The 16,599-nt window shown below is 38.0% G+C and overlaps 1 protein-coding gene across 13 annotated transcripts in view; it reads left to right on the top strand.

Annotated features, from left to right (window-relative positions):
- ERC1 (ELKS/RAB6-interacting/CAST family member 1) overlaps positions 1-16,599 on the top strand; it is a 552,388-nt gene that overhangs the window by 104,743 nt on the left and 431,046 nt on the right. For all 13 annotated transcript variants that reach the window (XM_059403881.1, XM_059403878.1, XM_059403884.1 and 10 more), the window contains one exon: positions 9,471-9,545. In XM_059403881.1, the coding sequence (XP_059259864.1) occupies positions 9,471-9,545 (75 nt within the window). The remainder of the gene's footprint in view (positions 1-9,470; positions 9,546-16,599) is intronic.

Below are 16,599 nucleotides of genomic sequence, written 5' to 3' on the forward strand. Positions count from 1 at the left end.
ATCTTTAAAAAAAATTAATATTTCATCAATTATAAGACTCACGGTTTTTCATACTTTAATAATATGGAATTGAGTTAAGTCTTACCCTTGATGGCGTCTTACAGTCTGTCCGCGAGGCAGTAGTCCTGCTGGATTTGTTTGCCTGTTCATTATTCACAGTCGTACCTGTTCCTTTTGTTACCACTTTAGTGAGCATTGTTGGTATTTCACATGTTAACTTTAATTCTTGATCTATATGTCATCGGTTATATTATGTAGAGAATTGACATTGAAAACAAAGTTACTGGCAAGGGGAAAGCTACAAAAATAGTTCAAAATGATATATAGTTAATCTTGGAAAAAGTAAAAGAACTCTTACAGTCAATATAAAATACAAATTTTGAATGATAAAGCTTTGTGTCATAATTTATTTGGAGGCATTTCCTCCCTTTCTTTCCATTACATAAAACAGTGATATGTACTACAATGAACGGCATCTTAAATTTGATGAAGTACTATAACATTAAAATGGCATTCATATCCAGTAGCATTTGTGATTAGTTTTCCATTTTGTTTATAAAAATGATCCTGTAGCTAAGAGGTAAATAATTCTCCTAAATAAGAGCCAAAGAAGAAAAAAAAATTTAAATTAAGCATCATTTTTTTGGTACTGAAATTACATTTTTATGGGCATTTATTATTAGATCTTATATTGTTTCCTGTAATTCTTTTCCTTTGATTGATAGAAAAATGAAGACATTTATTGAACAAATGTTGAACCACAGGACTTGTCTTGGGGACTTGGGCATACAGAGTTTTAACAAGCTTTATTGGTAATAGAGTTATATACTAAAGTGTGAGACCCAAGTTTGGGTTCTCAGTCGTTTGGCAGAACATAGCTAAGTTGGCTATGGAATTTTTTGGCTCTTCATTCCATATGCATACCAAACATTATCTTTAGGACAAATAAATATTTCATACCTATATATGCTCTGAATTTTAGAAATGTAGATGCTGTTGTGGTAAATAAAATATAAATTTGTTTTAAAACATTATTATATTCATGCTAGTTTTTGTATTTGTAATATTTCAATCAACAAACCTTGTTAGCATGTTGGGATTTACAGAAATGTTTGAGCTTAAAAGTACTAATATTTGACCAGGTTCTAGGCTAGGAATTCTGAATTTAACTGGTATATCTGAAGAATGCCTGTTTTTGCCATTAGCAGTTGTAAGGTAGAAATAGAGAAGATATGAGGGAAAAAAAAATAAGAGAAAAAGTAGAAACAATAGACAAAACATAGGAAGAATTTAAAAAATTTAAAAAAGAATTAAAAAATAAAAAAATTAGAAGAATTAAAAAGAATTAAATTTAAAAAAAGAATAAAAAAAGTCAAGTTTGCTGCTTTGTGAGTGATTTTGGAAAATATGGACAGTTGCATACCTTAATCAACTTATTCCTCCCCTTTTCCTTGTGTCATTTATGCCCATTTCAAAATTTGACAAGAAGATCAGATTCTCTCAGAGTAATGCCATTATTAGAGGTGGTAAAGGGTTAAGTTCTAATGGTTTCTGACACAGACAACCAGGAGGATTCTTTCTGCTTATTCTCCACATCTTCTTTATTCCTGTCTCCTCTGTTTTGAGTACAGTAAACCCAGAACTTGTGTGGAGGATTGAATCTGTGAAGGGATCTCACAAGCAATCTGGAACTTCTACCCTTGAACCAAGGGTGCTGGGGTCTGAAACCTGAAACTTGAAAAAAAAGAAATTTCAGACACAAGTACTACTTTTCATTCACAAATACTCCTTTCTCTCACAAATACTCCTTTCATTCACAAATACTCCTTAACTTACTTTTTAAAAGAAACTACTAAAAAGAGAAAAATATGAGAATTCCTAACTTGCTTGTTTTCTAACTCGAGCTCTTCATTATTCCTTGGTAAATTAATGGCAGAAAAAAGAACACCTTTTCTGTTGTCTACCATAGTTGACAGTATAACAAGATCCTGTACGTTAATTGTTTTTGAAAGAAAAATTTCAAGCCAAAGGAGTGAAATAGGACTAGCAAAAAAAAAAAAAAAATTCTAGTTCCTATATTTATTTGAACAGTACATTCATTTCTATTTCCAGTCTTCTCTCTTTATTTAACAGTGCATGAGTCAGAGGCTTGATGTACTCAGTGGGAAAGGGGAGTTTATCAGCTCACTGACTGGAAGACATGTTCATAGTGAGTTTTAATGTGCAGGCCTTTGAATGGAAATTTGTTACAAGTGATAGGTTTAGAAGTGTCTTAATGGTAAAACTTTGTGTCTTTGAGTGATTTAAAATGCATCCTAGTTCTTTAGCAAAGGAGGATTTTTTTTGTTCAAATGGATTTCTGTTTTCTGTTTTGCTTATGTGCTTATTAGCATTTAAAATAAAATTATTATCATTTAACCTTAAGACATTTGGAGATCTACCTTAGTTGGAACGAGGTAGTAGGAAAGAAGTCAGATAAAATTAGTTCACTATCTGAATTGTGAGGTATTTCAAAGAAAGGCAGTTTTAATATTTTCAAGTTGTTACAGAAATACCAAATGAAAAATGTAAAGTATATGTTATAGAATTTTATTAATAGATGAAGATAATTTACAGTTAGCAGGATTCATTTTATTTTTATTTATACTTTTTAAAGGTTTACACTCATTTTATTGAATAATATTATTAAATATCTGCTCTGTGCCCAGTTGATCATCTTGCTTTCAGTGTGGAGAATAGATAAAATGTGGACAAACTGGAGGCTCAAGAGGAAGTGGATGAGGTTGCTGTTTTAATGTAACTGAGAGAATGTTGTTGCCTGAACTAATGCGTTTGAGATTTTGTCCTGGATTAGTGTGTTCTGGATTTTACTCTCTTCCTTAATGAAGTGTTTTGCCTTGTGAAAATTAATTGTGGATTGGCTTGATCTTTAGAAGATTTGCTTTTAAATTTTGTTAGGGCTGACATAGATAGCCATTCCTCTTTCAGGGCTAAATTAGCTTTACTTCTAAGACTTGGCCTTTCTTTCTTTTTTTTTTTTTAAGATTTTATTTATTTATTTGACAGAGATCACAAGTAGGCAGAGGCAGGCAGAGAGAAAGAGAGGGAAGCAGGCTCGCTGCTGAGCAGAGAGCGGGATGCGGGACTTGATCCCAGGACTCTTGAAATCATGACCTGAGCTGAAGGCAGCGGTCCAGCCCACTTAGCCACCCAGGCACCCAGACTTGGCCTTTCTGGTGTCTCTACGAAAAGCTTCTGATGTTCTCCTTACTTTGGCCATTTGTAACTAGAATTTTCCCCAGCCCCATGTGAGTTGAGGTAGTTGCTCAACTCATAGCTCTCTGGTAGTTGTTCTGTCGCTAGTAATTGTTCTTTGTCTGACATTGTGGAGTCTTGCCTTGTGCACATACACTTAGTGTTTGGCCAGAGAACAATGAGACTCAGGGGGACCTGTGTCAGATTAGATATTGCTGCTTTTATGGCTAGCTTCCTTCTCTGTGATATTCTGCTCTGCAGAATTTCCACTGTCTTAGGAGTCTTTTCTTTCATCTGTCTTCTGAGTTGTGTATGACTTGTTTTCTGTATGGGCTTCCTCTCCTTGTTTCTCATACTGAATAGCAAGCCTGGGCCATCGATATTTGATTCTCTTCTTTCAAAGGATCATAGACCTATGCGCTTGTTTTCCAATGTCTGAAAAGTTACTTTGTGCATTTTATCTAATTTTAAAATAGCTCACAACAGGAGGGCCAGTCTTCTATCCATTATGGTTAGATCATGTTGATTTTGTAGAGAGTGAAAAGTAAATGGGAAATTCATTGAAGGAATCAGAGAAGACTAAACTGTTTAATTTGTTGATGCTCTATGGAGATTACCCTGTTGCTCTCTTGAGAATGGACAGAGGAAGTAGAAGGAAACTAATGGCTGTCATAGTAATCTAGGGTTCAGCTGAACTGGAAATGGAGTGAAGTAGAATAATTCAAGATATAGATTGAAGATGGAACAATCCCTGCCTTCTGTTTGAATTGGTTGTGGGAAATGAAGATCTGGGAAGAATGAGACACTGATGTTTAGCTGTGCCACTGGGAGGATAGTGCCCTTTAATGAGTGGAGAAGACTTAATCTCTCATCACACTTAGCACATGAGGGGTTAGATTAAGGAAGAGAAAAATCAAGAGTTTAGTGAGGGACAATGTAAATTACCTATTAGACATCTAAACAGAGATATTAAATGGGCAATTCGATAAATGAGTCTGAAATCAGAGGAGAGGGCCTAGGAATTCACTAGTGTTTCAGTTGAATTTTAAGCAATGTTATGCATTAGAGAGTTTAGATGGAAAAGAGAAGAGGTTAGTACTTGTAACCTGGTCACTATAGTACTTAGGGGTCTAATTTAGAAGGAAGAACTTGCTAAAGAAATAGAAGGAGCACATGGAGAGAAAGAAGAGTAGGAGAGTGCGGTATCATAATAGTCAAGAGGAAATGTGTATATAGGAGGGAGTGGCCCACTGCTTTGAATGCCTCTGAGAGTTCTAGGAAGGTGAGGACAGAAAGATGTCCACTAGATTTGGCACCCTGGAATTCACTGGTGGTGGTGGATGAATTGTTTGAATGGAGAGGTAGAGAAAGAAATAATTAAAATAATTAAAGCAACAGTCTTCAGGGTGCTACTAGGGAGATCAACTTTGGAAGACTGTTGGTATCATCCAGGCAGAATCTCTAGGAGGGCTGGAGAGACTGGGTGCAGAAGTTATATAGCCAAAACAGTCTCCAGTCCATCATGTTCCTTTATGGGTTTGGTGAAGACAGGGCTGCTCTTGGTGCAAGGCGCAGACACGCAGCTTATTTGGCTGCCCCATTGACACTGCTCACTACCCTTAGAGCCTCTTTCATTCCTGGGACTGGGAGCGTGAGGTTGCTGCTGCTTCTACCACTCATTCTCAGAGTTGTCACTGTTCATGTCCCCAAGTCTTCTGTTTAAAAGATTCTGATTAAAAAGAAGTGATGTATGTGTCTGGTAGGGGAGATTAGGTCTTGTGTCTGGACTTTAACTGCAAGAAAGGCTGGGAAAAAAAAGTATGTGACATTTTTAGCTTTTAATGTGGAAGGAAGACTATTTTAAAATGTGGAATCCCCAAACATAAAAGGGAGATTAGATACCATGGCATGAAAGAGTGATAGATGTCCACTACAAGGTTAGGTAAATAGCTTTTCCAGGTTATCCAGGGAAAGGTATGACCGTTGACTTTTGAACAATGAGTTGGGAGCTAACCTTTGTGTAGTCGAAAATCCTCATAAAATGAATGTCTTACTCCCTGGAACTTAACTACTAATAAGCTACTGTTGACTGCAAGCCTTACTGATAACATAAATGGTTGATTTTACATATAGTTTGTATGTTATATGTATTATTTACTGTATTCTTCAGGTGAGCTAGAGAAAAGAAAATGTTATTAAAAAATCAGAGGAAAAAAACCCAAAAACAAATCAGAGAAAACACATTTACAGTACTGTATTATATTTATAAAAAAAATACATGTAAGGGTGCCTAGGTGGCTCAATCGGTTAAGCATCTGCCTTTGGCTCAGGTCATGGTCCTGGACCCTGGCATGGAGGCCTGTGTTGGGCTCCCTACTCAGTGAGGATTCTCCTTCTCCTGCTCTGTCTGCCCTTCCCTCTGCTCGTGGTCTCTCTGTCCCTCTAATAAATATAAATAATAAAATCTGAAAAAAAAAAAAGAAAAAATAATACATGTATAAGTGGACCAGAACAGTTCAAACCCATGTTGTTTAGGAGTCAACTGTAGTTGAATCTGTGGGATTGGGGAAGGGCTACTTTGTATGGTTGGTGTGCATGTTGTTCAACCAAACAAGGGCTTCCTGCTGATGGAACAGGTGGGGCCTAAAACTCTACCAGTGTTTCATGGTGAGGTTGCATCTACTCCAGAGGGTTTGCTTTTTTTCTAATTCATTTTAAGTTTCTCTGTGGGCTAGTGGTGTTCCTGGACTGGGGCTATAGAACAGTTCCAGGGATGGAATTTAGAAAATGTCTGTGCTTAGGGGAAAGGACAGAGAAGAAGCCTTCAGAGCTGGGATAGTCTTTAATAGAAGGAGGTCGATAATTTTATAGCTGTTCTTCCCTTAACTCTCTCTATGGTTTAAAAAAAAAAAAGCTATTACATGGAGTTCAGAAAGGATGTGGACTGATGACAAAAGCTATTAGATTTAGGAACAAGGAGGTCCTTTCTTTGATATGGTAGAGAGAGTCGTCCAGTAGAGAGGTGAAGAAGAAAACTAGCTAATAATTTATTCATTTTTTTCAGTCTTTTCTTCATCTAACAAAAGAAGAATGGATATGAAGGAGAAATAATTTTTAATGATTGCTTACATGTCACACAGTGTCTGAGGAATACAAAGGACAGTTTTGCTCTGAAGGAGTTTACAGTCTGGTATGTTAGAGAAGATTATTCCAAATACAATGTAGTAAGTGTTAGAGGAGGGCTATGTAGAAGTTAGAGGGGGTGTATGTGATTTAGCACAGGAATAGAAAGGAGTTCAAAGATTTCCTCTTCAAAGAGCCAATTCTTGAAAGTTTGGTAGCTTTGTTATTCATTCACTCATCATTCATTCATATGTTGTTAGAAGATACATGCTCTGGGAGAAGGAAAAGTAGAGTAAGGGGTTCTTTTTTTGTCAGTTTGAAGTTTTAAAATAAGGAATGTTGTGCTGACATTAAATGTTAATTTTTTAATGAAAAATGTCAAACCTATACTTATCACTTAGATATACCAACTACCAAAGTTTTGGCGACACTTGCTGCATGTGTCCTATTTTTTTCCTTTTCTTTCTTTTTTCACCAAAGATTTTAAAACAATTTTTATTTTTTAAAAGATTTTATTTATTTATTTGTCAGAGAGAGAGCGCGAGCGAAAGCGAGCACAGGGAGACAGAGTGGAAGGCAGAGTCAGAGGGAGAAGCAGGCTCCCTGCAGAGCAAGGAGCCCCATGTGGGACTCAATCCCAGGACGCTGGGATCATGACCCGAGCCGAAGGCAGCTGCTCAACCAACTGAGCCACCCAGGCGTCCCTAAAACAATTTTTTAAAATTTTTTATTTTTTATAAACATATATTTTTATCCCCGGGGGTACAGGTCTGTGAATCGCCAGGTTTACACACTTCACAGCACTCACCAAAGCACATACCCTTAAAACAAATTTTCAACATGATGTGATTTACCTCTACAGAGTTTACTATATGATCTCTAAAATATATGAACATTTTCTTGTATAACCACAGTGTGATTATCACAACTCATAAACCTAATAATCTAGAGAAGACATTTGAGTCAAGACTTGAAGGAGACAAAGTCCTCCCCATGAGCTGATGAAAGAGAGTTTAGGTAACGGGAACATCTCGTGTAAAAGTCCTAAGGAATGAGAGAATGCCTAGCATATTTGAGGAACAGCAAGGAGTCCATTGTGGCTGAAGCCTGGTGACAGAGAAGAGTGGTGAGAGATGAGGTCTTGTAGGCTACTGAAGGGACTTTGACTGTGCTTTGAGTCAGATAGGGAACCATGACAAGAATTTTGAGTAGGGGAGACAAGATTAAATTGAATAGAGGAGACAAGATTAAATTGAGTAGAGGAGACAAGATTAAATTCATGCTTAAAGGTCACTGTGAGTGCTCTGTCTTAGACTGCAGTGGGGCAAGACAAAGGGTGGGGACCCTAATTAGGAGCTTGTTATTGTGTTTAAAAGATACCTACAGATGTATATGTATATATGTGTGCGTACACACAAACACACACACTCTCTCTCTCTCTCTCTCTCTATATATATATATATATATATATTTTTTTTTTTTTTTTGAGAGAGTGGGAGGGAGAGAGGGAAAGAGAGAGAGAAAACAAGAACGAACGTGCTGGGGGAGGGACAGACAGGGAGTCCCAAGTAGACTCTGCTGAGTGTGGAGCCTGATGTGGGGATCCATCCCACGACTCTGAGATCATGTCCCGAGCCAAAACGAAGAGTTGGATGCTTAACCAACTGTACCACCTAGGTGCCCCTAAAAGATATATTTTTGTTGGTGGCTTATTCCAGGTGGTAACAGTAGAGATGGCAAGAAGTGCTTGCATTTTGGATATGTTTTGAAGGTAGAGTTTACTGGATTTCCCGATTGACTGACTATAGCTCGAAAGCAAAAGGAAGGCATTAAAGACTCAGGTGTTTCACCTGAATGACTGAAGGGATGGAGCAGGCTTTAAGAACACCTGGAGTTAGGGAGAAAAGTAGCAGAAAGAGTGTTATCTATTAATAGTGGTTTGCACTATAGTTTCAGCAGCCAAGTGGTAAATGTGGATGTTCAAAAGTTACTGGTTTTTAAATGCTCACTGTTTATAATTTAGAACTTTTGTCAGTTCAATTGTACTGCTCTTTCAGGAAGAGGTAACTCTGTAAAGTGTACCGTTCTGTTTTCTGTTTTCTCTCAAACCATTTTTCCTGGCCAGGCAGGAATGAATAAATTAGGTGAAAGGTATAATTAAAGTATTATACATTCCTTTCATTATGGTTGAGTATAGTTCAGATGGAAAGTATTCATCTGTGTATTCTCTGGGATCACTGAACTTGATCTTAGCCAAAAAGCCGAGAAGCACTTCTCTCTGGGATTATTAGAAGCTTTGCCAGGGTACTTTGGAAATGTTGACTGGTTAAGTTGGAGGCATTCACGAAATCTGACAGGAAATAGCCTGAGGTGGTCCGATAACTTCCCTGTGACCCTTGAAGACCCTGGTTATGATATTACTACCATTGCTTCCTTTCTTCCTGATTCTGAGATCACTAAAATTTAGATGAAAAAGAATAGTTACGTTTTTATGACATTTTATTAACATGAACAATCTTAACTTCTTTTTTCTTTCTACTTGTCACCCTGCTAGAGAGAGATTTTCATCCCAGGTAGCCAGGTTGTTACTCTGGAGTAGGTGCTGTAGAAAGGATGTGATTAAAACAAATGCTTTTAGTAGCTTTGTGCAGTGCAGACTGATGTCTGCTTTTATTTCTCCTTTTAAAAAGGAAATATTTCTGATCTCCCTTTGGACTGTGTGTGGAGTTCTGATTTATAGGTCTTAGAGTCATGTGGAAAATTGACACTGCTCTGGGATTGCATTGTAGTTTCCATCTGTTGTACTGATTTCACCTGTGTGACTAATTTTAAATAACTAGGTGTTCACTGACAGGGGCTCATATGCCTGTATGTGTGACCCTTATAATCCTTTAGCCTGAATGCAACCTGTGGTTCTCTGATCCACTGGGGAAGGTTTGGTAGACAGGGATCTGAGTGTCTTGTAAGGCTGGGGTAGTCATTTTTTTTACACAATTATTCCCTCTCGCCATCCTTCTCTGCTCTCCCTTTAGGAAAAAAAAACAAGAGTGAAAAGGAGGACACTTACTCTCATTTTTACTTTTCTGATATAGGAGATGCATCGGAGATTTGAGAATGCTCCTGATTCTGCCAAAACAAAAGCCCTGCAAACTGTTATTGAAATGAAGGTAAGTAAGAGTCTGCAAAGAATCTTGTGAGTCACTTTATACTTCTAAGTGATTGCACATTTTCCTGTGTGAGTTTTAGAAAATCGTATATAATAATATTTCACTTATTTTGTAGATTGAGAAGACATAGTAAGATGATGAAAATGACACTTAAAAAGAACTTCAGTTTTATTCACTTTTAGTTATAGAGAACTCAAATGGGACCAAAAAGGCTTGTCCAGAATTTCTTTTAAATAGCTGTGCTTAAAACTTTTGATCTCAGGACCCCTTTTTCTCTTAAAATGAAAGACTCATTCATTGGTTTTTAGAAAATGCCTGCCTAATACTAAGTCTAGTAACCATAGTTAGTCAGTTGTTCTTTCAAGTAAAAGTGATGTTACATGAAAAAATTACCTAATGCAGCAAAGAGGCAAACAAGTGCTGTTCCTAAGGAACAACTTTTGTACTTCAGTGGGCAGAAATACCTAGCTCCTTCCCATTTCATCACAGAGAATATTAAAAAAATGTGTTCTGAAGGGTTGTGATTAATTAGAAGTAATAATTTTTACTGCTTCATTCGGGACATTCTCAAGGGAAGCAGTCTTCCCAAACTTTTATTTCTAGGGGCGCCTGGCTAGCTCAGTTGGCAGAGCATGTGACTCTTGACCATCGGGGTCAGTGTGACCTCAGGGTCACATTGGGCCTAGAGCTTATTTATTTATTAATTTTTAAATTTCTAATATTTCTTTCTTTTTTTTCTGTGAGCGTCTGATGCTGAAAAGTGCGATGACTGCTGGTATGGTTTGGTGCTACTGCCTGTTGTCCTAAGACACTAGCAGTTTTTTTCCCCTCACTATTGCTTATATACTTTTAGTGCAAATGTTAACATAGTGGATAAGGCAAATAAAGTCATAGTATTATTATGAAAATGGCTTAGACTATGTAGACTTCTTGAAAAGGTCTTGGGGGATCCAGAATTTAGAACGTGAACCATACTTTGAAAAACTCTGCCTTAAGTTAATGAATAATTAGAAGTCTTTGAGCTCTGTATTATATTAAGAGCTTGCCTTCCAGATTCCTTGGTTTCAAAATTTGGCTTTCCTTGAATCAGTTACATGATCACAAAGCAAGTTACCTGACCTCCCTATACCTCAATTTCTTCACTGTTAGAAGGAGGTAATAAGAGTGCTATCCCATAGGTTGTTTTGAGGTTTAAATTAGGTATAGCAAGTAAAACACTTTGAACAGTACCTGGCATGTCACAAACTGTTAGCTGCTGCTATTATTACTTTTATGAACATCGTATTCTTTGTTCCAAAAGCTGAAAGACTCTTATAGATAAGGATCTCTCTGTCTTTCTCTTTTTTTTAGCTTCTTCATATTCCTGTAAAAGATTGACACTTTTTACTTTGTGAGCTTTTATTTAATACTTGTTAATATAACAAGAATATTTAGTTATTGGTATATGGTTTTATGTAAATAGAGGCTTCCCAAATACAGTTTTAAGAACTTTTCTCTGAATTTAAATGATTTCCTGTTAAAATATTGTGTATATCTTTATTTCCAGTGGGGAAAGGATTTACCAAACAAATTCTGAATTAGTAGAATTCTGGGCTGTTTGTAGTTAGTTTATAGTCTTGAACATAATCCTGCAAAGAGCCTTAAAAAGTTTCATTGTATGTTCACATTTCCCACAAATCTCTTTGTGTATTTTATTTCCTGAGCCCTGTTTAAATCTAAGAATAAAACACATGAATGTACCTGTTTCCAAAATCATGTTACTCACCTTTTGATAGAATAGGGAAATATAGGGGGCACCTGGGTGGCTCAGTGGGTTGAAGCCTCTGCCTTTGGCTCGGGTCATGATCCCAGGGTCCTGGAATCAAGTGGCTCTCTGCTCAGTGGGAAGCCTGCTTCTCCCTCTCTCTGTCTGCCTCTCTGCCTACTTTTGATTTCTGTTTGTCAAATAAACAAATAAAATATTTAAAAAAAAGAATAGGGAAATATAATAGTATTAATTGGTAGTGGCTTTATTTTAACTTGTGTTAACCTTTAGCCATTTGATTAAGAAACAAGAGATTCTGAGATTCTGGTGGCCCAGCTGGGTCAGGTGGATGCTTTGCTAAAATCACAGCTGCAAGTATAGCATGAATTTGAGAGAATTATGAAGGTCTAGAATAGTCTTGGGGGGAAAAGGAAAGGAAGATGGTTGATAGACCATAAAAAAGCCCACTGTCTTCAAGGTGATGTAATTTTCCTCCCTTCTCTTGCCTTCTTCCCCCCTCATCTTCTCCCTCTCCACTCTACCTCCCCCTTCATTCTTCTCTAATTTTTTTTCTTTTTTCCTTTAGCAGTGGAGGAACAGGTAAGAATTACTGTGCTGCTCTAGGTGAGAGTTTTGTCAGGTAGATAATGGCAGAATTATTGGGATGCATATGAATTGAGGATCATGGTGAGAGAGTTTGTATAATCAGGAAAAGAATGTAGTGTGGATAGTAAGAAAGAGAATTCAGAATGGACTGACAGGTTGGGAGAAAATGTGACAGGGAATGTCTATGAGGTTTACGAATAGCAAATAGAAAGTGATGGTGCCACAGGCCTGGGGAGAGAGTCCTGGTTTTAGGATCCAGAGTTTAGTCCTGTCGAGTGGGTAGTGAAGTGGACTGGTAGATGAGGTCATTGGAATTAAGGACATCATGGAATTAGAACATTGAAATCCCAGGATGATGGCAGGAGTGGTATTTGAAGGGAAGATTGATTGTGAGTCAGGAGCCAAAGATGTTTTCAAGTGGCCGGAAGTTATTGGGAAGTCCCTAGATGGCAGCAGCGAGGAGGGTAAAGTGAAAAGGAGTGTGTGCTGTAAATAAAGGGAGGCAACACTTTTCCCCCTGCTCTTTTCTGGTACTGGAGGGTTAGTAACCTTCATCGGGGATAATGCAGGGAAAGTATATCCTTTGTGAAAGCCAAAAGGTTTACCTTTTGGTGAGGAGAAAATTGTGGGGGGGAAAAAGGTGAGGATTTGAGAAATTTTGCAAGGAACAGGGGATGTCAGTAGGCTCATTGGAAATGGCTGATTAATGATGGGAGACCCAGGGCTGGGGGAAGTACAGAATAGTAAGATGATAAATAATTTATTTACTTAGTTATTATACATTCTAGGAGTAGGAAACTTGGTTGGAAGGACTGTCCTCACATAAACCCAGTCTGGTTGAGTTGTGGTAGAACAAGTTGAGCATATCAGACCTTGTTTTTCTGCCTGATTTCAGTGAGTAGTCTGGCAGGTCTCTTATCTGGGCAGTCAGTGGCTGCCTCAGGACTTTCAGAGTTATAGTTTGGTCCCTGTTGGGGAGAAGCTTTTATGGGACATGATTTGGTAGTGAGGGTGCTGATTGCGTTAAGAACTGCCTCTGTATTTGTGTTGGAGTTTGGGGAGAAGATTGATAATGTTTCTTGGGGCGTTGTGGGGACTTTGTAGAGTTAGAGGCTGTCTATGTGATGTGCAGAGCTTGAGTTCATAGCTGGAGGCAATTTTGTGTTGTGTGGAGTACCAGTTGTGGAGTACCAGTGGTGCTATGGACTGCTCTGCAGTCCCTCTTGGCATTGGCCCCTTTTTATCCACCCACCGCCCCCAACTAATGTCAGAGGTTAGCCACGTTTCATTGGTAGGTTAGTCCCATGCATATGCCTGGTATTTTAGCTATTCTTAAGGAACTGCATCCTGATATTTCCAGGAAGATGTATAGTGATCTTGAAGGTAAATTTTCAGATAGTACAATGAAAACAGTTTACGGGCATATCTCGGTTTATTGTGATTCACTTTATTGTGTTTTGCAGATACTGTCTTTTTTTTTTTTTTTTTTTACAAGTTGAAGGTTTGTAGCAACCTTGTGTCAGACAGGTCTTTTTAAAAAAAATTAAAAAAAATTATTTTTATTTTTTTTTAATTAACATATAACGTATTATTAGCCCCGGGGTACAGGTCTGTGAATCACCAGGTTTACACACTTCATAGCACTCACCATAGCACATATCTTCCCCAATGTCCATAACCCTACCACCCTCTCCCTACCCACCTCCCCCCGGCAACCCTCAGTTTGTTTTGTGACATTAAGAGTTTCTTATGGTTTGTCTCCCTCCTGATCCCATCTTATTTCATTTATTCTTTTCCTACCCTTCCCAACCCCCCCACACTGCATTTCAACGTCCTCATATCAGGGAGATCATATGATAATTCAGACAGGTCTTTGGGTACTATTTTTCCAACACCATTTGCTCACTTCATGTCTCTGTGTCACAAGTTAGAAATTTTCCCAGTATTTCAGACTTTTTCATCATTATTATATTTGTTGTGGTGATCCGTGATCAGTGATCTTTGATGTTGCTATCGTAATTGTTTTGGGACACCACAAACTGTGCCTATGTAAGATGGTAAACTTGATAAATATGTGTGATCTGCCTGCTTCACTGACCTGCCATTCCGCTGTAACTCTCCTTTTCCTCAGGCCTCCCTATTCCGAGACACAACAATATTAAATTAGGCCAATTAATAACCCTACAATGATCTCTACATGTTTAAGTGAGAAGAGTAACATGTCTCTCACTTCAAATCGAAAGCTAGAAATGATTAAGCTTAGTGAGGAAGACAGGTCCAAAGCTGAGGCCTCTTAACACCAAATAGCCGAACTGTGAAGGCAAAGGAAATGTTCTTTTTTTTTTTAAGATTTTGTTTATTTGACAGAGAGAGAGAAATCACAAGTAGGCAGAGAGGCAGGCAGAGAGAGAAAGAGGGGAGGAAGCAGGCTCCCTGCAGAGCAGAGAGCCCGATGCGGGGCTCGATCCCAGGATCATGACCTGAGCCGAAGGCAGAGGCTTTAACCCACTGAGCCACCCAGGCGCCTCAAAGGAAACGTTCTTAAAGGAAATTAGTAGTGGCTACTCTAGTGAAGACATGAATGGTAAGACAGCGAAACAGTCTTATTGCTCATATGAAGAAAGTTTTAGTGGTCTGGATTGAAGATCAAACCAACCACAATGTTCCCTTAAGCCAAAGCCTAATCCAAGGAAGGCTCTAAGTCTCTCAGGTCTGTGAAGGCTGAAAGAGGCGAGGAAGCTGCAGAAGAAATGTTTGAAGCCAGCAGAGATTAGTTCATGAGGTTTAAGGAAAGAAGCCACTCTATGACATTAAAGTGCAAGGTAAAACAGCAGGTATGGAGGGAGAAGCTGCAGCAGGTTACCCAGAAGACCTCATAAGATAACTTATGAAGGTGGCTCCACTAAACAACAGATTTTCAGTGTAGATGAGACAGTTTTCTGTTGGAAGAAGATGCCATCCAAGACTTTCATAGCTGGAGAAGTCAGTGCTTGGCTTCAGAGCTTCTTGTGAGGGGCTAATGCAGTAGTTACTTTAAGTTGAAGCCAATGCTCATTTACCATTCCAAAAATCCTGGAGCTTTAAGAATTATACGGAGTCTGCTCTGCCTTTGCTCTGTAAAAGCCTAGATGGCAGTGCATCTATTTGCAACATCACTGAATATTTTAAGCCCACTGTTGGGACCTACTACAGAGAAAAAGAGTTTCTTTTCAAAATATGGCTGTTCATGGACAATGCACCTGCTCACGGAAGGGCTCTGATGGAGACGTACAAAGAGATTATTGTTGTTTTCATGCCTACTAACAAAACATTTATTCTGCAACCCACGGATCAGGGAGTCATTTGATTTCCAGGTATTATTATTTAAGAAATGGATTCGTAAGGCTATAGCTGCTATAAAGAGTGATTCTTCTGAAGGATCTGGGCCAAGTAAATAAAAAACCTTCTGGAAAGGATTCACCATTCCAGATTCCTGTAAGAACACTTGTGATTCATGGGAAGAGGTAAAAATATCAACCTGAATAGGAGTTTGGAAGAAGTTGACTCCAACCTTCCTGGATGACATTGAGGGGTTCAGGACTTCAGTGGAGGAAGAGCTGCAGATGTGGCAGAAATAGCAAGAGAACTAGAATTAGAAGTGGAGCCTGAAGGTGTTGAATCTTATGCTAAAACTTGAACAGATGAGGAGTTGCTTCTTACGTATGAGCAAAAAAAAAGTCGTTTCTTAAAATCGAATCTACTCTTGGTAAAGATGCCATGAAATGCAACCAAGGATTTAGAATACTATAGAATGTTTGTTGATAAAGCAGCAGCAGGGTGTAAGAGGATTGACTGTAGTTTTGAAAGTTCTGTGGGTAAAATGCTGTCGGACAGTATCATCTGCTATAGAGAAATTGTTCGTGAAAGGAAAAGTTAATTGATGTAGCAGACTTGTTGCCTTATTTTTAGAATTTGCCACAGTTGCCCCAAATTCAGCTACCACCACCACCACCACCCTGACCAGTCAGTACCTATCAACATGTAGGTGAGTCCCTGCACCAGCAAAAAGATTATGACTCACTGAAAGCTCGTATGATAATATTTTTTAGCAATAAATTATTTTTAAGTTAAGGTATGCATATTTTTTCCCATAATGCTATTATATACTTAATAGAATATAGTATAAACATACCTTTTACATGCAGTGGGAAACAAAACAATTTATTTGACTTTCTTTATTGTGATATTTACTTAACTGCAGTGGTCTGGAGCTGAGCCCAAGATATCTTTAAGTTATGGTTGTATTTATTCTTTATGGGCCAGGAGATTAAGTGTGTCCCACTGTTTTTGTGTGTGTGTTTTTTTAGGCTGTGGTAGAAATGGGATGCACCCACTTATTTTAAACAAGTAATTCAGAATTTAGGTTTGTTGTATCTCTTGATTGCATTACTTCGGTGCATTTAATTTTGAACTACATCTACGTTTAACTTGGGTAGATTTGTAAAAGAAAATTTTTGCTATGATATTTTTAAAGGTAACACAGGGCAAGTAGTATATCCCCCTTCTCTCCCCTGAACCTAAATATTGCTAGTTGTACTTGTCTCGTGATAAATCCTTTAAAACTTTTATCTTCATGCTCTAAGATTTATGATAACAAAGAATATCAATCAAGAAATCTTTGAGGAAAAGTACAAAAGGAAGTAATTTCAAAATTCTTTCTAAAGG

This window comes from Mustela nigripes, chromosome 6 (genome assembly GCF_022355385.1).
Source record: "Mustela nigripes isolate SB6536 chromosome 6, MUSNIG.SB6536, whole genome shotgun sequence".
Taxonomy (NCBI): Eukaryota; Metazoa; Chordata; class Mammalia; order Carnivora; family Mustelidae; genus Mustela; species Mustela nigripes.